Here is a 27,362-nt window from a genome sequence, read left to right on the forward strand (position 1 = left end):
ATGGCGGCGCTGGTGCGGGCCGTGGTGAGTGGCGGCGGCCGCCTTCTCCGCCCCGAGGGAACGAGCGGCGTGTGCGGCCGGGCGCGTCCCCGCGGGCTTGTCCCAGCGCCACCCCGCCCGTGCCGGGGCTGTCCCGCACCGGCCGGCCGGTTGCCGCGGGTCGCCCTGTGCGCGGCTTGTCTGCGGCGCGGCCTCTCCCCGGAGAACGTGCGGAAGGAAGGGCTGTTCGCCGGGGTTCGTGAAGCCGTGCGGGGGGCTGCGGCACCCCGCGGCTCTTCCCTCCTCGCCGTAGCCGCCTCCCCCGGCAGTGAGCACCGGTGAAGGAGCGGGTCGAGCTTTTCTTTCCGAGTTGGTGTTTGCAGGAGAATTACGGAAGGCTTCGGGTCTCCCCCTTGGGGCTGGAGCGATTTTCATTGTGGTGCTTCTCTCGTGGCTTTGGGCACAGGGTACTTGCCCCGGGGGGGCACTGCCGTTCGCAGGGAGCGCCCTCTCCCTTTGGCGGTGTTGGACAGCGAGGGCAATGCACAGGTTCCCATTTCTGCGTTACACGGGAGACACCGGGCTCCTGTGAATGAGCGAGAGTGGATTCACGCGACTCCTTTGTTCTTTCTCATACATTTGTGTACTTTTCTCCCTTTCTATTAGCCTTTAAAGGCCTTGCAGCAGAGTACCAATTTTTAGCTTATAGTCTAGAGAAGGGAAGTTTGCGCCTGGGTCTGATAACTCTGATAACAGAAACCCGGGGATGGCCAGCGCTGCTAGGTGGAGACAGATCTGTCAGGGAGATAAAAGGCAGCAGTACTCGCTTAGGAAATTAATCCACGAAGTTCTTGGAACTGATGTCTCAGGGAGTGGTTTTTACGAGCAAGGGGAGCCCTGTCCTTTCAGCTGTCAAGTTGAAAGCAACTGAGAGCAGACCTGCCTGAGGGCAACTGAAATGCGGTGAGCTTAAGTTCCTGCTTCCTCCTCACGTTCCTACTCTTTCTCCTTGCTCGTGTCTTTGCCTACCATTGCCTCCTCCAGCATTTTTCTTGGCCCCTGTACTCCAAATGCTGGAGCAGCAGAACCGTGGCAACATAAAAATAGTTTCCTGTGGTTTTAATGCATTAACGAGGCAATCACTAGCAAAAAGGGAGGGGGAAGCCAGGCAGGAGAGGAGTAGGGAGAGTGGCAGAGCGGCAGTGAGTCACCAGGTGGATTCAGCCATCTGTGGAGCTGTACCCCCAGGGTGCGCTCACAATGAAATGAAAACCTCACAGAATGTGAAGGACTTGTCTCCGAGGTTTACCTGTCCCTGCACAACTCCTCTCCCAGCTGCTTCTGGCATTCATATAGCAAAGTGAGCTGCTTCCACTTTTCAGCCTGGCCAGAAAAATTTCTCTTTGGAGGGGAGGAGATGTAGTATGGATTTTCGTGATCTGAAGTGCCTTACCTTGTCATGAAAGAGTCACCTGAGCTGGTGGGAGGACACAGGTGGGTGGCAGAGGACTTCTGACAGCAGCAACATGCTTCAGCTCAAGTTTTGCTGATCCTTGGCATTTTGCAGCATCTGCTTTTGCATTAGAATTTAATAGTTGCCTAATCATATGAAGGTCTTCTATATCTCTTCTTTGTACTGGGAATAGGAAAGGAATTTTTTTTTTTTCTTCTGTCTTAAAGCCTTCTCAGGAGCTCACAGCATATGATACAGTCCTGATCGTTGTCCAGACATTTCAGCTCTCCTAGTTAATGCTGCCATTATGGTAAAGATGTTCTTTACCTAAGAAGAGAGCTTGATGGTTTGTCTACTACCTAAGGCTTCCCTAATGGTTGCCAGGAGGATTTAGAAGACCATGGTGATGCCCTTTCATCTGTATGTTGACAAGGCAGGTAGCCACAGGAGGCGCTTGCGCTGTCTGCAAACTATTCCTGAGTAATCCTGTTCCATGTGTGCTTGGTACATTTTCTTTCAGCCAGACGGAGAAGTAAAAGGAGCACTTGTAGTTTGAAAGGGAGGTTGTGTTCTGCAAAGGGAGGATTCCTTAGCTCACCGTGTTCCCTTTCTGTTGCTCTACGCTTTCTGCTGTTGTTGTTTTCTTTATTACTGGATGGTTTATCACATCTGACCTTTTAGGTGTGTGTATGCTTATTTTATGTTTTCATGTGGCTCTGTCTAGTTTTGTTGCAGTAGTGCTTTTCAACAGCTATAAACCCCAGTGTATTCAAGCTCTAACATACATCACAACCTAGGCATGTTTTCCTTCTTGCTACAAAGAAAAAGCCTCAATAAAAACCTGACAGATGCCTTGGAATCTTGTATTTATAAAAAATGATGAATTTTCTTTCTCACTTAAGTATTTGTTAAATTGTTTATGTCAGGTTACCTCAAGAAGTACTTTGTGGTACTCAGATGAAATGTCTTTTTGGGTAGAAATGTGTCATTTTCATTGTTTTACTTGCTGGGTAGTGATGTTATGGAGAAAGATCAGAAACTAAGTAGTCTTGCTACAGTAGAAGTGGGAAAGTGTAGTAGTAGTAATCCCATTTGTTATGGTAGCGCATCTCTCCCCTCACAGTTTTTGCAAACACAGATTGTCCCCTCAATGATTAAAAGTGCAGCTCTGTGATGAGTTGATGAGGGAGAGCTCGAGGAGGCAGGGCGCTGCGCCTGAGGGCATGCTGGTACAGGGGAACGGGAACTCAAGTTGGTTTTGTGTCTGTTCCTCCTAATCTTTGGCAGATCTTCTAGTCTCATAGTTGTCCTTTCACTGAGCACCACTAGGAAGAGTTTGACTGCCCACCCCACCAGGTACCTATACAAATCGATGACATTTTCCCTTCTTTTCTCAAAGCTAAACCTCCCCTCATATGTTGGGTGCTTCAGTCTCTTAATCATCTTTGTGGCCAATTGAAAATGAAGCTATTTCTAATAGAATAAAGCATATCCATTCTAATAATATATGTATTATTTCCATTATTAATCTAGAACTTACATGAAGGAGGCAAATATTGTGCTAACTTGAATATTACAGAAAGTGAAAGGTGCAAAGAAAGTGCAGGCAAAGAAACCCCTGCCTCTTTTCCATGCTACCTGATGCTTTCATTACCGAATATGATTATCTTCACTGAAATTTATTGGGACAATATTTGCTTTTGAAATACTGAAATTCCTGAGTAAAGTAAGACAAAGATGCATAACAGCTGAGAGTTGCATTGAGGGCTTTCTAGAGGTCACTCAGTCAATTGAAGAATGCTTCTTAAGCATTTGAATTTATTGTATAGATATAAAAATTGTGATGTAGCTTTGTGATGTAGACAGCCCACCATTTCCTTTGACTGATCTGTTTCTGCTGTCAGACTTGGGCTGCATGCTTGTACTGGAAGGCAGGATTTTTTTTTCAAATCAAAATTTGTACTGCTGTCAAGCACAAGTTGGGAGTTTAATCTGAGGATTGTTGTATAAATGAATAAAACCTGGAGAAGTAGGTGGACAGTTAAACTGTTTCTGAATATTAGGGTCCTTTTCTTCATTGCTCATCTCTCTGTTCCAGAGCTGCCAGACTGGAGTAACTCAGTGGATAGCAGCATGCAGTGGATTATTACAGACAACTGCGGTCCAAGGCCAGTGTAGACGGATGCTCTGTGGTATTTTCCAGGTAGGATATCAGACTATGTTAAAGTGTGTAAAAAATGGGATAAGTTTAAATTAGTAAGAAAAAGTCATGTTTTTAAATAAACAGGCTTCCAAAAGTGGTGTATTTGCTGTCTGTGTGTTGCTGAAATACCAAGACAATTTACAAGTTTTCCGCTGCTAAAAGGGTGAGATTCTGCTTGTCTTCATTCCAGCTGTGTAGTCTTTTAATGGATCCAAAGGGTCTGTCGTGAGTAGATTAAATGCAAAGGCCAAATGTACGTCACATTTTCCCAAAGCAGCTATTACAAACTAGTCACGATTGTATGTAATTTCCAACGCTAATTTATAGAATGTCTCCACTGTGCAGTAGCCTTGGACGTGGATGGTATGTTTACCTAGCACACCACAACGTTGAGTAGTGTTGTTTCAGTGGAAAGCATTGGTTTGTAGTTTTGCTTCCAGTTCTGTAATAGCATGCGTAGTGTCAGATTGTGTCTGTCCATAGTAAATTAACAAGAACATCATGTAGTAGCAGTTAATGATAAAGAGGTGAAAAATGCGTAGAGAATGGGACTACATGCAGGCTCTCTGAGCAGAATTAGGGTATATCTCTTGGTGTTTCCTTCTTGCAGACAATCAAATGAGAGGAGATTGAGCCTCCTCTTTGTCAACCTGTATAATATGACTTGTATCCCAGAGCCATGACTTACAGAATTAGAAACTTGTCTGTAAGTTCTTTGGCTTGGATGCCTTTTCTCAGATAAGACCTTCCAGTCCTGGGAAGATTGCCTGTGATTTTTGTGACACAACCATACTATTAACGCACCAGTCCCTATCAGGTAGCAAATGACATTGGGACTAGAGAGGGAAATGAGCATTGATGAAGTTGGGCTTCCTCTGGGCCACCAGCATGTTCAGTAGACTTCTGGGGATGACTGCTGTGAACAAACCAGCATATTTACTTTGTCTGAATTTATTCATAAACAAGTTACTGCTAATCTGGGTGTGCTGAGAGGCTATGAGAGGTGTTCTGTTCAGTGTGCAGCTCCTTACCTGGAGATCCCACTCACTCCTACTTGATAGTTTTCCTTATGGTGCAGTAGCTCTGTAATACAAATCATGTGCTGTGAAGTTTTAGTGGTTGCAGTGATAGCTTTTACCCTGTAAGTTGTTCTTCTCAAGTCCTGGCCACAAAGACAGTTGAATAGACTATAAAGTTGTAGACAAAGACAGCATAAACTCTGTTTCTCTCCAAGGCCAGGAAAAAGAATTGTTCTTTATCAAGAGATAAAACCCGTAATTAGGAGTAGTACGTGAGGAAATCAAAGCAGATGGCCTGTGGTTTTTGAGGGTGGAGTGTTCTGCTGGTCCGCTTCATCAGTACAGTTACAGAACACTAGAAGATGCGTGGTGTGGAGCAGTAAGCATGGACACCCGTTTTGTTTGTAACAGTTATGATAATAAATTTGTGCTTTTTGTAATATAAAGTTTTTCAGGATTAGAATCGTAGAATCATTCATGTTGGAAAAGACCTTTGAGATCGAGTCCAACCATCAACCCTACTGTACTAAGCACACCCCTAAACCATATCCCCCAGCACCACATCTAAATGACCTTTAGACACGTTAAGGGATGGTGACTCCACCACCTCCCTGGGCAGCCTATCCCAAAGTCTAACAGCCCTTCCAGTGAAAAAGTTTTTCCTAATGTCAAGCCTAAACCTACCCTGCTGCAGCCTGAGTCCGTTTCCTCTTGTTCTGTCATTACTTACCTGTGAGAAGAGACCAGCACCTGCCTCTCTACAGTGTCCCCTCAGGCAGTTGTAGAGAGCAGTAAGGTCCCCCCTCAGCCTCCTTGTCTTGAGGCTAAACACCCCCAGTTCCCTCAACCGCTCTTCATAAGACTCACTCTCTAGTCCTTTCACCAGCTTGGTTGCCCTTCTCTGCACCCTCTCCAGCACCTCAATGTCTTTCTTGCAGTGCGGTGCCCAAAACTGCGCGCAGCACTCGAGGTGTGGCCTCACCAACGCCCAGTACAGTGGGACAATCGCCTCCCTACTCCTGCTGACCACACTGATACAGGCCAGGATGCTGTTGGCCTCCTTGGCCGCTTGGGCACACTGCTGGCTCGTGTTCACCCGGCTGTCAACCAGCACCCCCAGGGCCTTTTCTGGCAGGCAGCTCTCCAGCCGCTCATGGGGTTGTTGTGGCCCAAGGGCAGGACCCGGCACTTGGCCTGGTTGAACCTCATACAGTTGGCCTTGGCCCATCGATCCAGCCTGTCCAAGTCCCTCTGGAGAGCCTCCCTACCCTCGAGCAGATTAACACCCCCACCTCACTTGGTGTAGACTGAATTGTAATTGACTTGGGAGCAAACTAAGGGTAATTGGTGTAAAGTTGAGTGTTTACTAGTCAATGGTCTCTTCATTTTTTCCTTTTATTTTCTTTTATCATTTTTACTAGAGACGCAAGGCTGGCCAGTTCCGACTGTCTAAATCCTGTGGTGGATTGATCCAAGCCAATGGAGCCATTACACAGCAAAACAGATTGTTTTACAATACAAATAAGGTTAGAAGAGTTTGATGTTTTTACTGTCAGAGGGCACATTGTGCTAGGGATTATACAGATACAGGTAACAAAACACTTCTCAAAACATGTAGGAGGTGATTCAACTTTTATATGAAATGCTTTACTCTAGCGTGAGCAATCGGTCCAATAACTTGAGAAGCGCTCTCTGTTCCTTTCCAGAAAATGAAGTGCTGCCGTAGGAGGGTGCGGTTTCAGTTGGGTTATCCGGGGTGAAGGTTCCAGTGATAAGCCTGAGGGCTTCTTTCCAATGAGGAAAGAAATTAAATTAAGGAGAGTAGTTACTGGGGTGGGGGGCAGATGTTCCTTTCTTACCCTTAAAAAGGTAAACACAGAAGTTGCCCATACAGGTTAGAGGTGACAAGATAGTTTGGGAATAATGTGTAATGAGAGTTTTGCTATCTGCTAAACGCAAGGTTTTCGTGTGATCTACTAGTAACAGCTAACTATTGTGTAATAATTTATTTACCGTTTGTCTGTACTATTTTGTTAATTTGTGGTCTCTGCATCTTTTACATTTCTTGTCTTTTGTCTTGGAATAGAAGTTTTCTGGATCATGAATCATCTCCATAAGATTAGTTTAGCACTTAATCCGAGGGAGTCAGCATCTCTCAACTAATAAGTATCGTGCTCCTGCTCTTGTTAATGCAATGTGAAGAAAATGGCAAAATGGAATGTGTGTGTGAGAAATGGGAGGACAGAAGGAAAGAGAAAGTTAGGGATTGATGGGTAAAACTTGCATAAAAGCAACAATCCCAGTTTGCTATCTGCCTAGTTGTGTATTTTACTGGTGTAGAGTTAGAGGTAAATGCTGAGTACTTTAAATGGGCTATTTTGACATGGGTAGACAAAATGAAAGAAAACAAGGAGACATGTGGAAGGAAAGAACCCTTGGCTGCTGTTTGCATCTGGTTCTTAACTAGAGGTTTTCTTTTTTTAGTCAATTTTTCAGTGTTTTGCAGCTGGAGAGGTAGACCAAACATTTTCCAAAGAGACTGAAGCACACAATTGTAATTGCACAATTTACCATGGCCAGACCTAAGAACAGAGTCCAGGCTCTCAAGCATGGTGCTTCCCCTTTAACCTTCCTGGTTAAAATAGCCTTGGTGTGGGAAGCCAGGCAGGATTTATGACCAGAGGGGAAGCCTTTTACAGCAGTGTACGTAAGGTTTGAGGTAGATTTTTGGCCTGCAACCTCATTAATTTCAATAGAGATGTACTTACTTGTCTTTGAAATGTGAACTCTTTGTGGGAAAGTGATTTAGAATTAAGGGTGAGCTTCAATTGTTTAACTTTTATATTTAGTGTCAAAATTAACAGGATTGTTGTCTTTGAAAACTGAATTTCATGTATTGAGCAGGAAAGTCAGACTGAGCTGGGCTTATCTTCCCTTTCAGTGTCTTGCGGGGCTTGTTTTGAATGAGTTATAAAACGTATTTTTGTAGTTTCCTTTATATGTTTTCTAGATCTGATTTTATATATGCTAATAGGACTGTTTAATTGCATTTGGCTGCAGTCCTAGCATTGGCAGGATGAGCTGCATATCTCTATTCACAGGTTGAACTGAACCCTCACTGCTTAAATCCCCTCTCCATCTCCTGGGCTAGTCCAGGCAGACTTGCAGAAGGATTAAGCAAGAATCATGGCATTTCATAGAAAAAGGCTGTTTTCCAGTCAATCATTTTTTGGTGATGAGCTTACATGAGCTTTGGTTAGATGGGTTAAAAGTGGAGTAATTTGTTGATAACAAATAGTTGAATTGAGATAATTGTGGGTTTTAACTTAACTTCCTCTGCATAATGAAAAATCCATACCGAGGGAGACTTCATAATGCGTTTGTAGATAGGAGCCACGTAGTAAAATAAATCTGCCTAGGTTGACTAGGGGTTTAGTATGATTCTGATTCCTGTGGAGGAGATGAAAGTTGATTTAATGAGATTGGTATGGCAGTGGTTATTGGGGCACAAGTTCTGCATTGAGCATAGCCTGTCATTGCCTGGCTGGAGGGGGGGCTTGTGGAATTATGGTGTAAGGGCAGGTGTCATTTTTAGTTTTTCATGGGGTTACTAAAAATGGGTTTAAATGCTCATGTTCATGTCCATGTCAGTAGATTCACTGGGTCCATCACATGTGGCAGAGGGTGGGAAAGTGCCTTTGCAGACGCTTTTGTTCTGCATGGTAATAGGGGACTTGGTGAACAGGTTTAGTGGCCAACATTCAAAGCAAGGACTTGAGTATTGAAGGAGGTCCTGGACAGTGTTATGCTGTTTTATTGGGTGACTGATAGGTACTAAAATGGCACTGAGCATGTTTCTTCCTATTTACCTGAATACCAGGTGTGATGGGGTTCAAGATGTGAATAGCCATGTGGATAGTACACAAGTGCAAAGTGTTTTATCTCAAATGCTAAAGGTTGTGTGTGGATATGCATAGGCATTGATTATGTCTCAAAGTTACAATTTTTGTCACCTTTAGAGTTAGTTTTTAGTTGAGTATAGCAACTTGTGCAGGATATGTGTCTGTGTTTTAATATGTATTTATCATTTATGCTGTTTCAAAAATTACTATACTAATGTTAGGAAAGCTAGGGGGAATATAGCCGGGATGATCAGAAACGTGAAGAGCCTTCAGTAGGAGAAGAGGCTATTTTAGGACCCTTCTAAACTGAGGAGACATAACTAATGGGCATATGGATGATACTGGCCTATGAAAGTCATAAAAGACACTGAAAAAGGAAATAGGAAATGGTTGTTTGTGCCTTCTTATGGGAAAACTGGGAGCACCCAATGCAATGGCAAGGTTGGATTTGAAACAGGTGCAAGGGGATTGTTTTTTTATGTAACTAAACTAAAACTCATGTGTGTTGTGGGAGGTGAAACACTGGGGTGCTTGAGACGCATCCAGTTGTAGCTGCCAAAACTGAATGTGCGGGTACGTTTTCTGGTGCAGGAGTGACTGTCAGGAGGGGGGCGGTTCCCCTCAGGAAGCTGCGGAGGGTGTGTGCCGCGTTTCTCTGCTTCTCTGCCTCATCCAAGCATCTGCTGCTGGTCCTTGTTGGAGATGGCATCCTGGTCTAAGTGTTTGTTCTGGCCGTGTATGGCAGTCCTTGTGTGCTAAATTGCTTCCCTACTAAGAAAATTCTTTTCTTGGTATGCTCATGTCCTGGGAGGAAGTGTTTAGGGTAACATTCCAGCTGCTTAAAGCAATTTAACATTTCTTTGGTCAGGGAATTTTCTCAGACTATAGTGTCTGTCAGCTGCATTCCTCAAGGATGTGCAGGAGATTGACGTGCGTTAGATTTTGGTTAGATGGGTTAAAAGTGGAGGAATTTGTTGATAACAAAATGTTTATACTGCATACTTAATTCATTAGAAATTATTTGCTGGAGTACCAATGATAATTACTGATGGCTGATTGCTACTGCCACGGTGCTTAGAGGCAGAATGCCCCAAAGATTTCTTACCAGTCCCATGGTGTTTAAGGTGCGTAGGTAATCTGGAAGAGAGCCTTTATCTTCATGTTTGCAGACACTGCAAATCATTGGGGACTAAATACTTTCCTGAAGTAGATTTTCTGCAAGTATCATTTAGATTAACTGTAAGGGGAGTAACCATCTGGGGGAGCTTTTCAGTAAGGGCGTTCATGTAGCTCCACTGGTTTTGAGATGGAGCCGATTGATTTATATAATACATAATTACTCTTGAATATGAGATGCCTGTCAGAGGAAAAGAGGGCATGTGACAGGTTAGTTTTATTTGTTTCTGTGATTTGTTTTCTTGTTTTATCTGCAAAAGGTTTAACCCAGGTAAAGACAGGCATCTAGAAAGAATATGGGAATCTAGAATGAGCACCATATTTTGGAAAGAAGGTTTCTGTACAGACTATTTGAGTCTGAGCTTCCAGTGGGATGCTTTTATCAGAACGGTGATGCAATGTTTGCATTCATAAACAGAAGAATGTTACGTAGGAAAAACAGTGTAATATTTTGCAGAGAAGACCTAAATATGTATTTGTTTCGTTGAACAAAGAAAATAAACAAAACCTCTAGCATTTTTGATTAAAATTGTAGCTTTTCTAGTTAAAATGATTTCTCAGATTTCGTTGCTAAGATTGAAATATGTGATGTTCTGATTTTACAGCATCTTTCTGCAAAAGATTCCTTGCAGCCATCTGAAGAGAAAGTGGGTGCTTTCACAAGGATAATAGAAGCAATGGGTTTCACAGGACCACTGAAGTATAGTAGATGGGTAAAGCATTCATTTAATAATTCTTTTGGTTCTTTGGTGCTTTGAGTTCTAAAAAGCAAACAAAACAAACCCTGCTTTTTTTTTCTTATGGTAAGAGCAGTACTTAATGGAAAAGTTCTAATTATTACCCATGTAAATTCCTGTTTTGTGATGTGAGGAATAATAATCCATAGCTTGAACCTCCCTTGATTTGTGCACTGCCATCATTGACATAAGTAGGAATATTGTATTTGGTTTGTAGTCTTAGACCTTCTCGAATTTCTTCAGATACCTTATTTTTCACTTCATTTGTGCACCAGAGAACACAGTAACAGCCATACTAGCTAAGTCAAACACCCACATAGACGATCATCTTGTCTCTAGTGACGACCGATTGCAGTTATCTGGAAGGAATTTAGTTACAGGAACAGCATCTTATGAGACTGTCTTGTGTGCTCCTGCAGCATACAACGGTTGTCTGTTTCAGGACTTCCTGCATGAAACTAGGTATTTTTCTGTAATATCTATTGGTACTATTATTTTTTTCTATGAATTTGTCCAGTTGCACTTTGAACTCCTGTAAGTTTATAGCATTCAATATCAGGGAGTTCCGCAGCTTGAGTACCCACTGGGGGAAGAAGTACAGTTGTTTTCAGTTGGTGCCTTTTAATTTTGTACTTAAAAAAAATGGTGATTATTCTTTCCTTGGAGTGTATGTTCACACTCTCCCTTCCACAGATGATTTTATAGGCTCGTATATTCCATAATATCTTAGTCTTTCTCTGGACCTCCTTCAGAGTTCTGTATTTCTGTGACAGGACGGTCTCCCAAACGGACAGCAGTGAGATATGTTAGGATTGCTAACATAGCGATTGTTTGAGTCGCTGTTCAGTAGTAGCTGGCTGGGCAGAGCCACAGATAGGTCCTCCCACATTTTTGAAGCAGTCCTTTCCTGAAGCGGTCGTTAACATTGACTAAATTAGAGCAGCTCTGTAAGAGATGCCTTCAGTTCCTTATGCAGAAGGAAAAAGGCAGATGAAATTTGTAGTTTGTTTGCTCTGAACTAGGACACAGGATAAAGGGATGAGAGGAAAAGGCAGCTTGAAGGAAGGGCTGAGCCCAACTGTGCAGGAATTAAAACTTGTAAGATGTTTTGACTATCTGCAAGGTGGAGTGAATGTCCTCTGAGACTGGACTGAAACTGTTGCTAATTGCATCTCACTCCTCGGAAGGAAATTATAAAGAAAAGATAACTGGCACTAAAGGGGGTTTGGTATTTTGGTTAAAATCAGTTGCATTTCATCAGGTGATGCTAAACCTCACAAGAGAGTAGTTTCTCTCCCGTGTGCTTGTGTACATACTGCTGTGATAAAGATTCTTCTTAGCTCTAAGTGTTGATTCAGAGTTCTCCTTAATTACTACTCGTTACTGCCTGCTTTTGGCTGGGGAACTTGGATTTGTAGAGAATTATTTTGTGGTTGGGGCCCAAGAGACCCGAGTTCGTTTTTGGCCTTGCCACTGCTCTCTGTGAGATCTTAGGGAATTTTCTTAATATTTCTCTGCTTTATTCCATTTTCTCCTCCCTTCCCCCCTACCTCTTCTACACCTTAAAACTTCCATGATTAGATTTCACCAGTGTCTCCTGTGTTACCTGTCTTGCTTAAGGGCTGGATTGCAGGGACTGTTCTTTACAATATTTTTTTTAATGTCTAGTAATGCCTGGCGTGGGACAATGGCTTTCACCGGGGAGATCTCTACTCCCAAGCCAGGCATCATTTCCTTTAAAAAGGAAACCTTCAGAACTCCAGTAGGCAGTGTCATGCCATTCATCATTTGTGACTCCTTTCTCACTTGTGAAGCTTAGTTGGTCAATTTTCATTTTTTTGTAAGAAAAAAAAAGATATTTTTAGGACATGTCTGGTATGTCACTTCCTTAATATTTAAAACTTAAATTATACAAACCACTTTGAGTGGTATGCATCAGTTAAAGTTATTGGAGGAAACCAGGAATTGTGAGTTGGCATCTTTGGAGTTTCTGGAAGGAAAGCCATTTCATTTATTTTTCTGTAATGACAGTGTTAAATTAAACTAAATTTGCAAGGGTATTCAAGAAGCCGTTTAATCTTTTTTTTTTTTTTTGCCTCAAGGCAAGATTGATTATTCTGGTGTCATTCCTGGGGGATAAGATACTTTAATGTGCTCCTGAAAATCTCAACTGATTGTGATACTCAAAATAAGTCTTTTCAGAAAATGATATCATATGTATTTAACAAAACCAGTGATGTTCATTAGCTCTCATGACGAGTACTTTTAAGTATTGTCTTTTCTTTTTCTTTAGAAAATTAAGGTAGCAGCTTTGCGCATGTACACGTGCTGTGTGGAGAAAACAGACTATGAGGAATTTTTTAACAGTAAGTAATGGACTTGATGGTATTTGGACTACTGCCCTGGTGAGAGAACTTCGGGTGAAAATTCATTAGATATACCTGTGGGATAGGTAAAACCCAGAATATCCTGGACTTTGAAGAATATTGCTTTTTTTATTACCAGGGGTGGGATAAACTAAGAATCCAGATCTCTCTTCCCTTTTTTGCTGTGGTCACATGGTCTCCCATGACCAGCTGTGAGAAGGTCCAGTGTAACTGGGATGCAGGTATGAGCACCATCCTTGTCCATTGATGCACAGGTTTTTTGTGATACAGTGTCAGTTAGATCACAGAGTCCTACCTGTCTCTCTTCCTCATGGCTGGGGCAGGTTTGGCTAGAACTTGGAGACTTTCTATGTTTTACTGACCATGACAGCATTAAACACATATCTTGACTCGGTAGAGAGTATGACTAGGACAAAGACACAAATCCCTCCTTCAAGCATAAAGGAATAGTACTGGCTTGAATTGAGATAGCTTTTCTGTGTTGCACGCAGTTTTTTAGCTATTAGCTAAAAAACCTGTTGCTGCTTTTATTAGTATCAAATCTGGCTGATGAATGGCGATGATGTGGTTTTGGGACTTACATATAAGCTTCAACAGTATTTTATTCTTATGTCTATGATTTAGCTGGTAGTAAACCCGTTGCCTGGATCTGTCCTGTCACCTGAATTCCTGAGCTTGTGGCGTTACAACACACCAGCACAGGTTGGGGCTGCTGCTGCCACCTCTTGAGAGATCAGCTGAAGGGACATCTTCGTGTGTGCATCTAGTGCAGAGCTTATTGAGGGTGGTTTGGTACGTGGTGTTGCTGCTGCAAGATTTTTCCAGTGGTTTTCAGAAGGTTTTCCAAAACTGTGATGTGGTTTCAGTGGTTGCAGGAGTGAGAGAACGCTGTGAGCAGTAGGATTCATCATTAGTGATCAAAAAATTAGAACCTCATTTTTCCTGTGCACACACCTCTCCCCAGCTGTGTGCCCTCTCAGGCTTTCTCAGATAAGTTCTCTTCTGTTTGTCCTATTTGCCTCTCAAATAGAGGCTTTGCTGTTTTTAACTGGTGTCTCACTATCTGCTTAACGGATTAATCGTACAAAGATAGTATAAATGTTGGCCTAGATTAAAATTCAAAGGAATTTCAAAACATGTCTGTGAAAATGATACTGGCACAGATTTTCAGGCTCAATCTGAATAAAATTACTTCAGTTGTGTCCTTGATACTCTCACTGTTTTAAAGAGAAAATTCCCAGAGCTCCCCCTCACTTTAAACATACCACAAACAGCAGGCAGCCTTTCCTTCAAGTTTCACCATTTCCTCCAGAATATCTTCATTACTCCTTTTGTCATTTTGCTCTGTAGTACAAGTTGTAGCTTGCCCATCTCTGAATTTACACCCAGGGAAGCCTGTGTTTGCATTGACTTGAGACCGTTGTTACGTAAGGAACAAGATAGTTTGTTTTGGTGAGATTGAGAGTGTGTGATGCACCCGTTGGTGTTACAGTAACGCCTGTGGTGTTGGGGACTGTGGTTGTGGTTCCAAAGAAATCATTACTTTCACATAAAAACAGATATAAGAAGTTTCTGTTATTTCTGTCTACTTAGAGCTGCAGCTGTTTGGGGGGATTAGCTCTAAAATTTAACAGGCGTGTGTTCCATGTTTAAAAGGTAGTTCCCCTAACAGACTCTGTGGGGTAGGCAGGAACCTTTTGAATTGATTTGCCAATGAAGAAGCTTTAGGCTGTGGTTCCATGGGCAGCTGAGTCGAAGAAGTGACCAAAGGGAAAAGCTCCGTCTACCTCTGCCTGGGTTCTGGACTGGACAATGATCGTCTCCTCCACTCAACTGTTTGGATCACTGAAAGAAAATGGCCCAGTTTTTTTACTGACTTACTGTTTTGCAGTGTTAGTGATTAAAGTGGCACATGGAAGGGTCTGATCACAGAATGCTTGGGGTTGGAAGGGACCTCTGGAGATAGTCTTGTTCAGCCCCTCTGCTAAAGCAGAGTCACCCAGAGCAGGTCACACAGGAACACGTCCAGGCGGGTTTTGAATATCTCCAGGGAAGGAGACTCCACAGCCTCCCTGGGCAGCCTGTTCCAGTGCTCTGCCACCCTCAGAGTAAAGAAGTTTTTCCTCACATTGAGGCAGATCTCCTTGTGCTCCAGCTTGTGCCCGTTGCCCCTTGTCCTGTCGCTGGGCACCACTGAGAAGAGCCTGGCCCCAGCCTCTTGACACCCGCCCTTTAGATATTTGTAAGTGTCGATAAGGTCCCCTCTCAGCCTTCTCTTCTCCAGGCTAAAGAGCCCCAGGTCCCTCAGCCTTTCCTCGTAGGAGAGATGCTCCAGCCCCCTCATCATCTTCGTAGACCTCCACTGGACTCTCTCCAGTAGTTCCCTGTCCCTCTTGAACTGGGGGCCCCAGAACTGGACACAGCACTCCAGGTGTGGCCTCACCAGGGCAGAGCAGAGGGGGAGGATGACCTCCCCCGACCTGCTGGCCACACTCTTCTTCATGCACCCCAGGATGCCATTTGGCCTTCTTGGCCACAAGGGCACATTGCTGGCTCAGGGTCAACTTGTTGTCTGCCACAGCTCCCAACTGATGGACAGCAGCTGCGGCATAAAGTTGGTGGTGAGGAGTACACCGTTAAGAGAGTGGAACATGGCAAGAAGCAAGAGCTGGCCTTATCAAAACAGCCTTTCAGATGGCTTCTAGTAGGGCTACAAAGCAGCTTGAAAGGGCTGGAGTTTACCTACAGGATTTTTCTGTCTCCTTTAGCCCATCAGGTGCCCTATAGGAAATTGCTGCTGTCTGTCACGCTCAGGGGAACGCTGACATCATGCACCTGTTTTTTTGCAGGATATGGGGATATTATCCTGTTGCGTCCTTCCTAAAATTGTGGTAGTAGCAAAGATGATCTATCAGGAAAGAAAGTCCGTGTTCAAGTTTTGCATCCCTTACCTGATGAATTTTAAGTGCAGAATGTGACTGGAGGAAGAGGTATGTCCTCATAATCCTGAGCATTCATGTCTTCTCATACGCAGACATGTGAACAGGATGTGTTCTGTGGACAGGATAGATTTATTCCCCAGCTGATAATAATCACAGTAATTTCATAGGTAGCTTTACTATCAGACATTTTTTCTGTATCTAACTGTATTCTGAAGGGAATAATTTTCTGTTTAATTATAGGATGGATCTTTCTCCCCGATGAGTTTCCCAGAATAAGGTGTTCCAAATGCCCAAGTTTTAGAGTTGCACTCTTTTTGAAAAGCTGATAGCTGAGGGCAAGCTTGTTGCTTTAGAGGAGTCATCCCTCCTTTAAGTTTACACTGTAGACAGTCCTAATATAGAAGCTAAAAAATGAATTATAAAAATAGAACTTGGAAAAGTTAAAGAAAAAATTCTTCCCTCCTGGGTACTGAATAGGTCTTTAAAAATGTTCCGTATTTCCAGTAGTAAGAGGTGTGAGCTTTGCTTTCCACTGAAGAGTGATTTCTGTGGTGGCACTGATGCATGGTAACCTCTGTCTATTGAACTAAGTGTTTTACTCTGAGTCTTGCCTATGGAACCTTCATTTAATGAAATGGTTTGGTTAATGCAAGCACTGTGTACTGTTGCCCTAGTTAGAGGTGCCTTGGCATGCTTTTAGGTCAAAGTAGTCATTTCTAGGCACACGAACTATTTCTAATAGGAACGACAGAGCCAAAAGCGGAGAAGGGTGAGGGAAACTTGTGTTTAATCTCCAAACATAGACTGTTAGTGTCTTTATACTGTCTTAGAGGTGGCATAGGTGATGTATGGGCACTGGTGCTGAAGCTTGGCACCTCCTAGGCACTGATGGAGTAATCTCTCTGAGGAGGGAGGAATAGCAATGATTTGCTTGGTTCTTCTGGTGGTTGCCTGACCGTAGTTGGCATATAAAAAGAAAGAGGCTGTGAAAAGTATTACTTCATGATCTAGGTGAATCTCCTTCGTAGTACTTGAGAGCCAAGAAGTACAGGAGTCAGGAGGGTGTATATTCAACACAGAAAAGATAAGGTCCACTTCCTTGGGGCACATCTGACTGGAGAGTCCATTTCCAAATACTCTCCGGCCTTCTTACAGCTAGTTTGAACAGTCCAGAAGACAAGACCAAGTGCTGGGTAGGCCAAGGTGACTGTGTCAGGTCCTTCTCATTAGGTACTCCTCTTAAAAACTTCTCCAGAAAACAGATGTAGAGGTGACATCCTAGGAGGAAGGTTTAAGATTGACAGGAACTGAAGGACTTGATGTGCACACAGCCCGTAGGTCCATGCTTTTCAAGCACGAGGAAGGGGGATATGGTTTCTGTGCCACGTAGCCTAAATCTCCAGCCTCACATCCTAATGACACGTGCAGATCCGTAGTGTGAACATGCACATGGACAAACCATCCCTGGGAAACCCAGTGGCTGTTGGAGTAGAGCTAAATCTGGAAACAGAAGTTGTTTGTATGGTTGGCGGGTTTAATGCTAATGTAGAAGGGCTAGAGACAAGGTGCGCCCGGAGCGCTGGGGGTTGTGCAGCCGCGTAGTAAACCAGAACAGCGGAGTCGGAGCAAAGACCAGGCTAGCACAGTATTCTGTCCCTGGCAGGAGGCAGCAGCACATGTTGAAGGAAGAGATGGAGCAAAGCATCTGTTGATACTTCCCTGATACTTCACTGTTATTCTCTACTGCTTGGGGCTTCCTGAGCTAGAAGACACAAGTTTGTCTAATTCTCAGTTTTGGAATTCCACCCCCCCCCGCCCCCAGTGTAGATGTTATCTAAGTGAGTTTTAAACACATGAAATCCTTTGGAATCTACAGCGTTCTGTGGCTGCATGTTCTAGAGTTTAAGCCCACGTGTGACAGTAAACGACATTTGCTTCTGATATGTACTGTTTAGGGCCAGAAATTAAATTACTGGAATGCGTTTAGCTTTTGGTGTAGTGACTTTCTGTTAGGCACAAAACATGATTAAATTTATATTAATACTTAGTTTTGTTTTTATGTTTCTCCCCCCTCCCATCAAGGGTGCTGCATGCCTGATACTTTGAATTCATGGTTTCTAGTAGCCCAGCTTCATGTCTGGTAAGTAAAAAGTCAAACAGTAATATAACTGTTTTCAGGACATAGAGTGACATGTACCTTAATGTGACAAAAAGTAGGCTCCGTGGTTATTGATAATAGTGGTTATATTCAATTTACTAATTATTGGATTTGAGCAGTTTCCTGCTAAAGAACAAGAAGTCCCGCAGAGAAGCTAACATATTTTATATCTCTCAGTTCCTCAGTAGTGGAATGATCTTTGCCATGAGTTTTCTAAAAGCATTGCTCAGCCTATGTGGAAAATCTTATCTGGGTGTTTTAGGAAAAGTTTAGATTTATGTAAAAGTCATTTAAATTGGGAGAATTTGTGCTGATTGAAGTTGCTGCTCGTCAGAAGCATTTAACAAGTTATAGCATTGGCATTTATTCTTGCACCTCTGAAATGTACATGCAGGTTGGTGAACGCCAGGTCTACATTGAAAAATATTTAACCCCTTAAACATGACTTTTTTTTCCTTTTTCATTTGTGAAAATAGTAGCCAAAAAAATCAGGTTTTCATCTAGCATTACGTACTTGTAAAGGTCAGAGGGATGCACAAGGGAGTACAGTAATTTTTGTTAAGTGCCAGATCTTTCAGGAAACTGAAGTCCATAGACTTACATTCAGCTGTCCAAAGGCTGAAAGGAAGTTTATACTGAAATAGCTGCACTTAAGCATAGGCCCCTTATTTCCTTGCCTCCTTTTTTTTCCCCTTCCCTCCTTTTTAATTTCCTGTCTCCTCAATCAATTGAAAGATGAGGCAGATCATTTCACTGAAGAATGAATAAATTAGCAGAACCATTGAAATTGTAATTGGTTGATGAAATCAGTGGAATCAAGTAAGGAAGGCCTTTGTGATTCACAGTTTATTTATTTCTTGCTCTTCCCTGTGGAAAAAAAAAAAGGCTTTAAAAATTGATAAGCTAATCGTTCTTATTAGTATACAATACTGCAATAAATATTCACAACCAAACTGTTTGTATGTATCTGGGGAAGACCAAAGAGTGGGTAACATGCATCTGCAAAGAACACTTTTTTTTCACATCATAAGATGATGTGGAAAGAAGTTCACATTGACAGAGAAATGTACCCTGTGATACACAAGAGGTACATCATAGATACGTGATTCAAGATTATGCATCTTGAATTTGATGCAGTGTATCTATTAGTATGTATCCCTTGTGTGTCTGTTATGAATCTTGACAAGCATAAAAATCACAGCATCACAGAACGTCAGGGGTTGGAAGGGACCTCTGGAGATCATCTAGTCCAACCCCCCTGCCAGAGCAGGACCACCCAGAGCAGGTCACACAGGAACGCGTCCAGGCAGGTTTTGAATGTCTCCAGAGAAGGAGACTCCACAGCCTCCCTGGGCAGCCTGTTCCAGGGCTCTGTCACCCTCACAGTGAAAAAGTGTTTCCTTATGTTCATGTGGAACCTCCTGTGCTCCAGCTTGCACCCGTTGCCCCTTGTCCTGTCACCGGCCATCACCAAGAAGAGCCCGGCTCCATCCTCCTGACACTCGCCCTTTACGTATTTATAACCATTGATGAGGTCACCCCTCAGCCTCCTCTTCTCCAAGCTCAAGAGACCCAGCTCCCTCAGCCTTTCATCATGAGGGAGATGTTCCACCCCCTTCATCACCTTTGTGGCTCTGTGCTGGACTCTTTCCAGCAGTTCCCCGTCCTTCTGGAACTGAGGGGCCCAGAACTGGACACACTATTCCAGATGGGGTCTCACCGGGGCAGAGCAGAGGGGGAGGAGAACGTCTCTCGACCTACTGACCACAGCCCTTCTCATACACCCCAGGGTGCCATTGGCCTTCTTGGCCACGAGGGCACATTGCTGGCTCAGGGTCACCCTGCTGCCCACCAGGACCCCCAGCTCCCTTTCCCCTACGCTGCTCTCTAACAGCTGAGTCCCAGCCTAGACTGGGACATGGGGTTGTTCTTTCCCAGATGCCAGACTCTGCACTTGCCCTTGTATCTCATCGAATGTCTCCCTGCCCAGCTCTCCAGCCTGTCCAGGTCTCGCTGAATGGCAGCACAGCCTGCTGGGGTGTCAGCCACTCCTCCCAGTTTTGTGCCATCAGCAAACTTGCTGACAGTGCACTCTGTTCCCTCGTCCAGGTCATTGATGAATATATTGAATAGTGCCGGTCCCAATACCGACCCCTGAGGGACTCCACTAGATACAGGCCTCCAACTGGACTCTGTCCCATTGACCACAACTCTCTGACTTCTTTCATTCAACCAATCCACAGTCCACCTCACTACCCCATCATCCAGACCACACTTCCTCAGTTTAGCTGCGAGGATGCTGTGGGAGACGGTGTCAGATGCTTTACTGAAATCAAGGTAAACCACATCCACTGCACTACCACCATCTATCTGCCCAGTTGTGTCTTCATAAAAGGCTATCAGGTTGGTCAGACATGACCTTCCCTTGGTGAAGCCATGTTGACTGCTCCTAATGACCTTCTTATCCTTGATATGCCTAGAGACCGTGCTGAGGATAAGTTGTTCCATCACCTTTCCAGGGATGGAGGTGAGGCTGACCGGTCTGTAGTTACCCAGGTCCTCCTCCTTGCCCTTTCTGAAGACTGGAGTGACATCTGCATTCCTCCAGTACTCAGGTACCTCTCCTGTCCCCCACGACTTACCAGAGATGATGGAGAGTAGTCTGGCAACGACTTCCACCAGCTCCCTCAACACCCGTGGGTGCATCCCATCAGGGCCCATGGATTTGTGTATGTCCAGCTTGCTTAACTGTCCCCTAACCCAGTCCTCATCAACCAAGGCAAAGTCCTTTATTCCGACTTCCTCTGGGGCCTCAGGGGTCTGGGGCTCCTGAGGACAGTCCCCAGCAGTATAGACAGAGGCAAAGAAGACATTCAGTAACTCCACCTTGATTGTATCCTCTGTCACCAGGGCACCCACCTCATTCAACAGTGGCCCTACATTTTCTCTAATGTTAGTTTTGTCTGCAGTGTATTTGAAGAAGCCTTTTCTGTTGTCCTTGACCTCCCTTGCAAGGCTGAACTCCAAGGAGGCCTTAGCTTTCCTAGTTGCCTCCCTACATCCTCTGACAACAGTCTTCTAGTCCTCCCAAGTGGCCATCCCCTCTTTCCATGATCTATAGACTCTCTTCTTCCACTTGAGTTTGCCCATTAGTTCCCTGTTTAACCATGCGGGTCTCCTGGCTCCCTTTCTTGATTTCCTACCCACCGGGATGCTCTGATCTTGAGCTTGGAAAAAGTGGTCCTTGAGTATAAACCAACTCTCTTGGGCCCCTTTACCTTCTAGTACCCTGTCTTGTGGAATTTCCCCTAGCAATTGCTTGAAAAGGCCAAGGTTGTGATCCTGCTTGGAGTTCTGTTCCTACTGCACAAGATCCTGAACTCCACCATCTCATGGTCGCTGCAGCCAAGGCTGCCCTCAACCTTCACAGCTTCAACCAGACCCTGCCTGTTAGTGAGTATAAGATCCAGTAGTGCTCCTCTTCTAGTTGGCCCATCCACCATTTGCATCAAGAAGTTATCATTGATGCACTGGAGGAACCTCCTGGACTGTGAATTGGTAGCTGTGTAGGCCTTCCAGCCAATATCTGGGTAGTTAAAATCTCCCATGAGAACCAGGGCCTGATTGCAAGGCTGCTATCAGCTGTCTGTAGAAGGTCTCATCAACCTCCTCATCCTGATCAGGTGACCTGTAATAGACACCCACAGCAGTATCTCCCATGTTAGCCTGCCTCTTAATTCTTGCCCACATGATAGAGGTGACACTAGTGTGGGATAGAGACAAAAATTCGGAGATCAAAGCTACGTTGGAGAAGGCCAAGAGTTGCCACCCTTTGCGCCGGTGCTGTTAAGGAGACATTCCATGAGGGAAGTGAGAGCGCTCTGATGTTTAAGGTACGGTGGACAGGTTGACAGCAGTATGCTACACAAGCAGGAAGGAGCCAATTCCCTCTACTTTGTAGGATAGCAATGAAAATTTGAGTGTGGAGGTTAGCACTAAAGGTGCAAAATTTTTCCAGGGTTTATGTGCCTGCCTCCTCTGTGTTCCTGGCAGCTTGACTTAAGGAGCACTGTCATACTTCACCACACAGGAGAGATCCAGTTGGATATTCCAGAATACAAGAAGCCCATGATAGGCCTGCTCACTGCCTGGGTCATTGGGAAATGCTGCAGGCTTTGCTTGTGATTAGCTCAGTGACCAGGATCCTGCCATGACATCGTTTTGCTTTCACAGTCCTGTTTATTGCTATGTTCTCTGTGAGTCTCTTTCTTTAATCAGTTTGACCTCAGTAAAGTGGGAGCAGAACGTTATCGATTCTGCTAGCTCTGTCATGTCAAGGACGGCTCCAATACCTCTGTCTTTCCTGCTGGACCTTTTGCCTCAGAGGCTAGAAATGTTCCTGATCTGGTGACCAACAACCTGACCATGTAGGTTCTGGTCACCGTCTGTTAAAGCATTTCTGTTCCCCCATGCAATGCAGTCTAGATCACTTTCGGGTGTGCTTACTTCTTCCTTCTTCTTCAGAGTTTGTTTCAACTGATTGAGAGTGTCTTCTGGAGCTGGAAAAGATGAGGATTTTTCCTGTTTTGGTAAACTTCACCTCCTTTCTTGCTGTTGTTATTGCCCGTCATGTTCTAGTCAACTGTGTTTCTGTGCTCTTTGCATCCCAGCCTTTATAGACTTAAGGTGCTTGTCAGAGCATTGTGTTACAGATTCTGTTGGGTCCTCTGTTTGAATCTCTGGCTCTTATTTCTTCTTGTCCACAAACAGACTTTTCCTACTTACCCCCAGTCAGAAAGGGGGGAAATTCAGGCTTTTGTGTTTACCCTCTGCTTTTGCTAACTTCTTTCCTTTAGACACACTCCAGTACCTTCCAATACAGCACTAAAATTATACTTTAGAAAATCAACCTATTGATATTCTTTCCTGAATGTCACATTTTTATAGGCCATTTCTGTTACTTCACACCTTTGATTTCAGGAGGACTCTGTTGAGAAGTCCAGACCTTTTAGAAAATCTCAAACTGTTCATCTCCACTACTGGGTTTGCCTTTTCCCATGCAGTGACGGTCCAAACGGAGTATTGGCTGTCAGAGCTGTTAGGAAACTGCCAAGGAGATGGCTTTGGTGACTGTACTAAGAAATGTCTTGGTGCAGCATGTATCATGTAGATACCTAGAGCTCCTTTCATATTTTCACTACACCAAGTACGGTGACATCTGTGAAGTACTGAGGATCCAAATAGAGTAGTGCTATGAAAGACTCAAAGATCTGTTGCAAGAATTCATCTGAGCTTTGTTTTTCCTAAGGAAATCTTCACTTGAGAAAGTATTGATCAGTCTGAGAGAGTCCAGAAGATGAGAACCACCAACTATGTAGAAAACAGTTCCTGCAGGAAAAATTTCTTGGATTTGTATAGAGAAGACTGAGGATACCGTACCATTCTGAAACGTGCTGCTTCAGAAGAAAGGGAATAAACTCTCTGTGTTTCATGGTAGAGAGGGCAGGGAGAAACGGGTTTAAATTACATCAGAGGAGTCTTGCTCGTGAGGGGTTTTAAGAGCAAGTTTATCTGGGATGTCTTAGGCATGTCTTAACACGGGGTAGTGGGCTGCGAGGCCTAAGGAAAGGCACCAGGGGAGAGGAGGGCTGCACAGCCAGGCTCAGTGCTGTTAGCTTGTGCCCCAGCAAAGACCTGCACATGGCTGTAAGAACTCGCTAGGCCGGGGCACAGGATAACACGCAAACCTAATTAGGAAGATTTCAGAATTTTGCTCGTTACCGCTATTCACCTTCATTGTGTATGTCACAACATACAGCTGGTGACAAAGTCAATTCACGAGCTTCTTCCACTTGGCCCCCAAGTTGCTGGCCTTTCATGACGGGGTTAAACAGAACAAAGCCTTCCAAAATTGCTGTTGATACTCATGTTGTTAAGACGGAGTAATTTCTCTGAACAGGTATAATATAGCCCCAGAAACAGTTGATCTGGCGCAACTGTGGAAGCAGGCATGAGTGGAGGGGACAGCAAGGAGCTCTGCATGGGCTTTGCCCTTAGAAGTGTAATGCATCATCACACCTTCATTGCATGGCACTGAGCCACCTCAGCAGTGGACAGGGTGGTGTCAGCTACCGCAGGTAGCTGAAGGTCTTTCAGCTGGTTCATGGGCACTGTGGGAATACTGACAGAAGCAGTTGTAGCTGAGGCTGTTGGGAGAAACTGCTACATCTCATCTAGGATGGGTTGACTTATAGATGCTCCTGTTCCTTTTCAGGCATCCTTTCGTATAATTTTCTTCTAACATAATCTCTCTGCGTAACTGAAATACAGCATAAATTATCCAACCCAACCAAGGTCAGGTAGACAGCTTTCTAAAGATAGTTCGGAATAATTTTGCTTTCATGGTTTGACGAAGATGAGTCAGTATTTGACTAAACTACAGAAGAGATTCTGTAGTGAAACGATGAAATGTTTCACCCTGTGTTGATCTAGTTAGAAGGTTTATAGTCTTTAAAGAGTCTGTGTCTTTTAAACCTCAGACAGCAGGTGTAGTAACAAACTAGAAAATTTTCAAATAAACTGCAAAATTCCATGATCTCACTTGTGGTGCTGCAGAACAGCTCTGTGACAGCACTGTGCATCCACAGAGCTGCCTTTTAGGCTTTGTGGGTAGCAGGTTTTACTCTGAGCACCATGCCAGTCCTGCTCATCAGTGACCAATTGTTAGTTGTTAGTCTGTGCACTGCTCTCTCCTCCTGCTTCACCACCACTGAAGGCAGACTGGATAGGAACCAGTATTTATGCTTGGGAGGAGGTTTTCTTGCCAAGCCACTCTTACTTTTTTTTTTTTTTCCCTTCTGAGCTTGCGTTTTCAGCAAGAGAAGTATAAAAATGCTTTTCTTAGCCCAAAATTAGTCTTTAAGCTGAGTCTTTTTGACTTGTTAAGAGTAGGTGAAAATTTGGGATACAGTAACTCTTACTAATTAACTTTTCATGCAGCTCAATTATGTAAATGCACAAGATGAACAAACGTTTTGAAACTGGTGGAAAACAGACACATAAGTTTTAAGCTCTTTGTGCATTTGTTTTGTGGAAGGGCTGGTGACTGGACAGCTGTTCTCCGAGTTCTGGACCACTGTTTTAGCAGAAAGCTTTGTTGTCTTTCTGTGAGCAAGATGAGGATTCATTTCTTAATACTGTCTTAATTGTATTTGGTTGCTGGGACAGTGGTGCTGTCAGACAGATACCAAGTTGTCACTGCCACAGTATAAACCTTGGGAATCCTTACACACCTCTGTTTCCTGAGACAAAAATTGCCACAGTCTTCCCAATGTTTCTTTCGCTGATTGCTGCCCTTCCCTACCCACCCTCTACCTAGACTCTCTCAGTGACTCCACCCTTTGATCACTGGTCTACTTGTCATGCCTCAGTCCCTCTCGCCAGTCTCTGACCTGATTCCGCCTGGCTTGTGTTGGAGCCCAAGCTGTTTCTTGTATGGCCAGTGTCGTTTTCAGAAGCTCTCCACCTAGAAATCAGATGCTGGTCCTTGAGCTTTTCTTCTTTCAATTTTGGTGTCTCAATGGAATGGCCCTTGTATGAGACTTAAATGTGTGATTCTGATCAGAGAATAAAATACAGGACTGATGCAGTTTTTGTTACCTTCGGTTTGTCTTGTCTCTGCGACTTATAGCTGGCAATAAGTTTTGCTTCCTTTGCAGGCTGAAAAAATATCTTTCCTTTACTAATCAGTGAACAAGATAGAATCCATCATAAAGGTTGACATCTGTCCGTTTACAGGTCAGCTCAACAGACAAGCTTCAAGTGTTTATGAATCTCCCTGTTGAGCTGGCAGTCACAGATCACCAAATGCTTTTAATGCCTTTAGGGAGGCACAGATCTTATGTCCACTGAAGAAACGAACAGACAGAAAAAAATCATCCTTTTTACCTCTTCACTCTAGTGGCACATTCACTATTGTTAGTATACAGCTGCTTCAAAGTCGCCTCCAGCTCTTGTTTTTACATAAGCTGCGAGAAGAACTTCCCGCGAGCAGTTTCTCACCTGCAGCGTGTCTCTGTGCAAAGCAGTGACTTCATTCAGCTCCCGTGTTTGAGCATCACCTCATCGGCAGTAACACAGTCAATCCTGGATGGGCGCTTCTGACTCATAACACAGGAGCAGAGCTGATCAGTGAGGTAGAGGGGGTGGGACTGGTGATGGGACTGGTCTCTTAGCTTTGGGAGGGATTAGCCTGTATTTCAGTTCATGCTGTTTACAGATGTTGTAGAAGAGGCAAAATTAAATTTTTGTTCTGATGATTTATTTTTTGGACAGAACAGCAGCAATGAAGTTCAAGTGGCTTTAATGCTTAAAAATAAAAAGTAAACCAACTCAACCTGGTATTCTCATTAAGATTCCACAATGTACTTGCAAACTTGTGAGTTCTTCTAGTGTATACTGTGTGCAGGGGTTTTGCCAAGTGGTTGGACATGTATCCAAAGACCCCTGTAGTTGAAATAATTTAGGACATTGCTAATGTGAATTTGGGTGAAGTCTGTAACTTGCTTAAGCTTTCACAGCCTGGCTAGTTTGGATTCTTACACTTCAGTATACCGAGCTGAATTGAAGCTGGCTTGTGGCCTAGGATTAGACAAGACGTTTGTTCCTGCTCCAAAGGGTGATATATTCTTAAGGCTGAGCAATTTTAAGTTGCAGTGCTGTTTAACTAGACTACAGTACTGTCAGCCAGAATAGGGTCCACTGTCACCCTTCCATAGCTGCATTGGCCGAAATCCAGCACATACCGCTTTTGAATACAGAATAGAAAAGTTTGTGATAGTTTATTTAAAAAAATACAACAACAACAAACCCCCCCCAACAATATTTATGTGTTTTTTTTTCTGATCGCAAAAACAGATACTGTAAGGAGAATCTTAAATGACATGAAATATATTTAATATACTCTTTACGTTCGAAGAAAATCTAGAAGCTATGAATTTGGTGTTTTATGTTCTTGCAGGATGTGTCTGGTCCGAATGAAGCAGGAGGGTCGCACAGGAAAATACATGTGTCGCTACATAGTTCACTGCATGTGGGAGGATGTTGAACAGCGTGGTAAGGTGATGGGGGTAAGTCACCTTTGGTGTTGATAATCTTGAGGGTTCACATCTTTCAATGCCTTTGTAACTTTGCATAGCTTAGAAGAATGCCTATGATTCAACCTGTAGCTGCTTGTTCATTTCTGCTTTAGCTTCAGCTGGTGTATGTAGCCCTTCCTGCTGACCATGCATTCCCACAGCTGTACTGCCAGTGGTATTGAGCCCCTGACCTTGTTCCTGAAACTGCACCGTGGCCTGGATGAAGATACTGATTTGTCTGAAAGGAATTAATTTTCCACGTGGTTCAC

At 43.8% G+C, this 27,362-nt stretch overlaps 1 protein-coding gene across 1 annotated transcript in view; it reads left to right on the forward strand.

The window, feature by feature from the left end:
- Positions 1 to 27,362, forward strand: part of UQCC1 (ubiquinol-cytochrome c reductase complex assembly factor 1) — a 50,628-nt gene continuing 23,266 nt past the window's right edge. The window contains exons 1-7 of the mRNA XM_086474758.1: positions 1 to 24; positions 3,531 to 3,635; positions 6,076 to 6,180; positions 10,338 to 10,445; positions 12,763 to 12,835; positions 17,881 to 17,938; positions 26,976 to 27,084. Of these exons, the coding sequence (XP_086330884.1) occupies positions 1 to 24; positions 3,531 to 3,635; positions 6,076 to 6,180; positions 10,338 to 10,445; positions 12,763 to 12,835; positions 17,881 to 17,938; positions 26,976 to 27,084 (582 nt within the window). The remainder of the gene's footprint in view (positions 25 to 3,530; positions 3,636 to 6,075; positions 6,181 to 10,337; positions 10,446 to 12,762; positions 12,836 to 17,880; positions 17,939 to 26,975; positions 27,085 to 27,362) is intronic.

This window comes from Leptosomus discolor, chromosome 17 (assembly GCF_034619465.1).
Source record: "Leptosomus discolor isolate bLepDis1 chromosome 17, bLepDis1.hap2, whole genome shotgun sequence".
Lineage (NCBI taxonomy): Eukaryota > Metazoa > Chordata > Aves > Leptosomiformes > Leptosomidae > Leptosomus > Leptosomus discolor.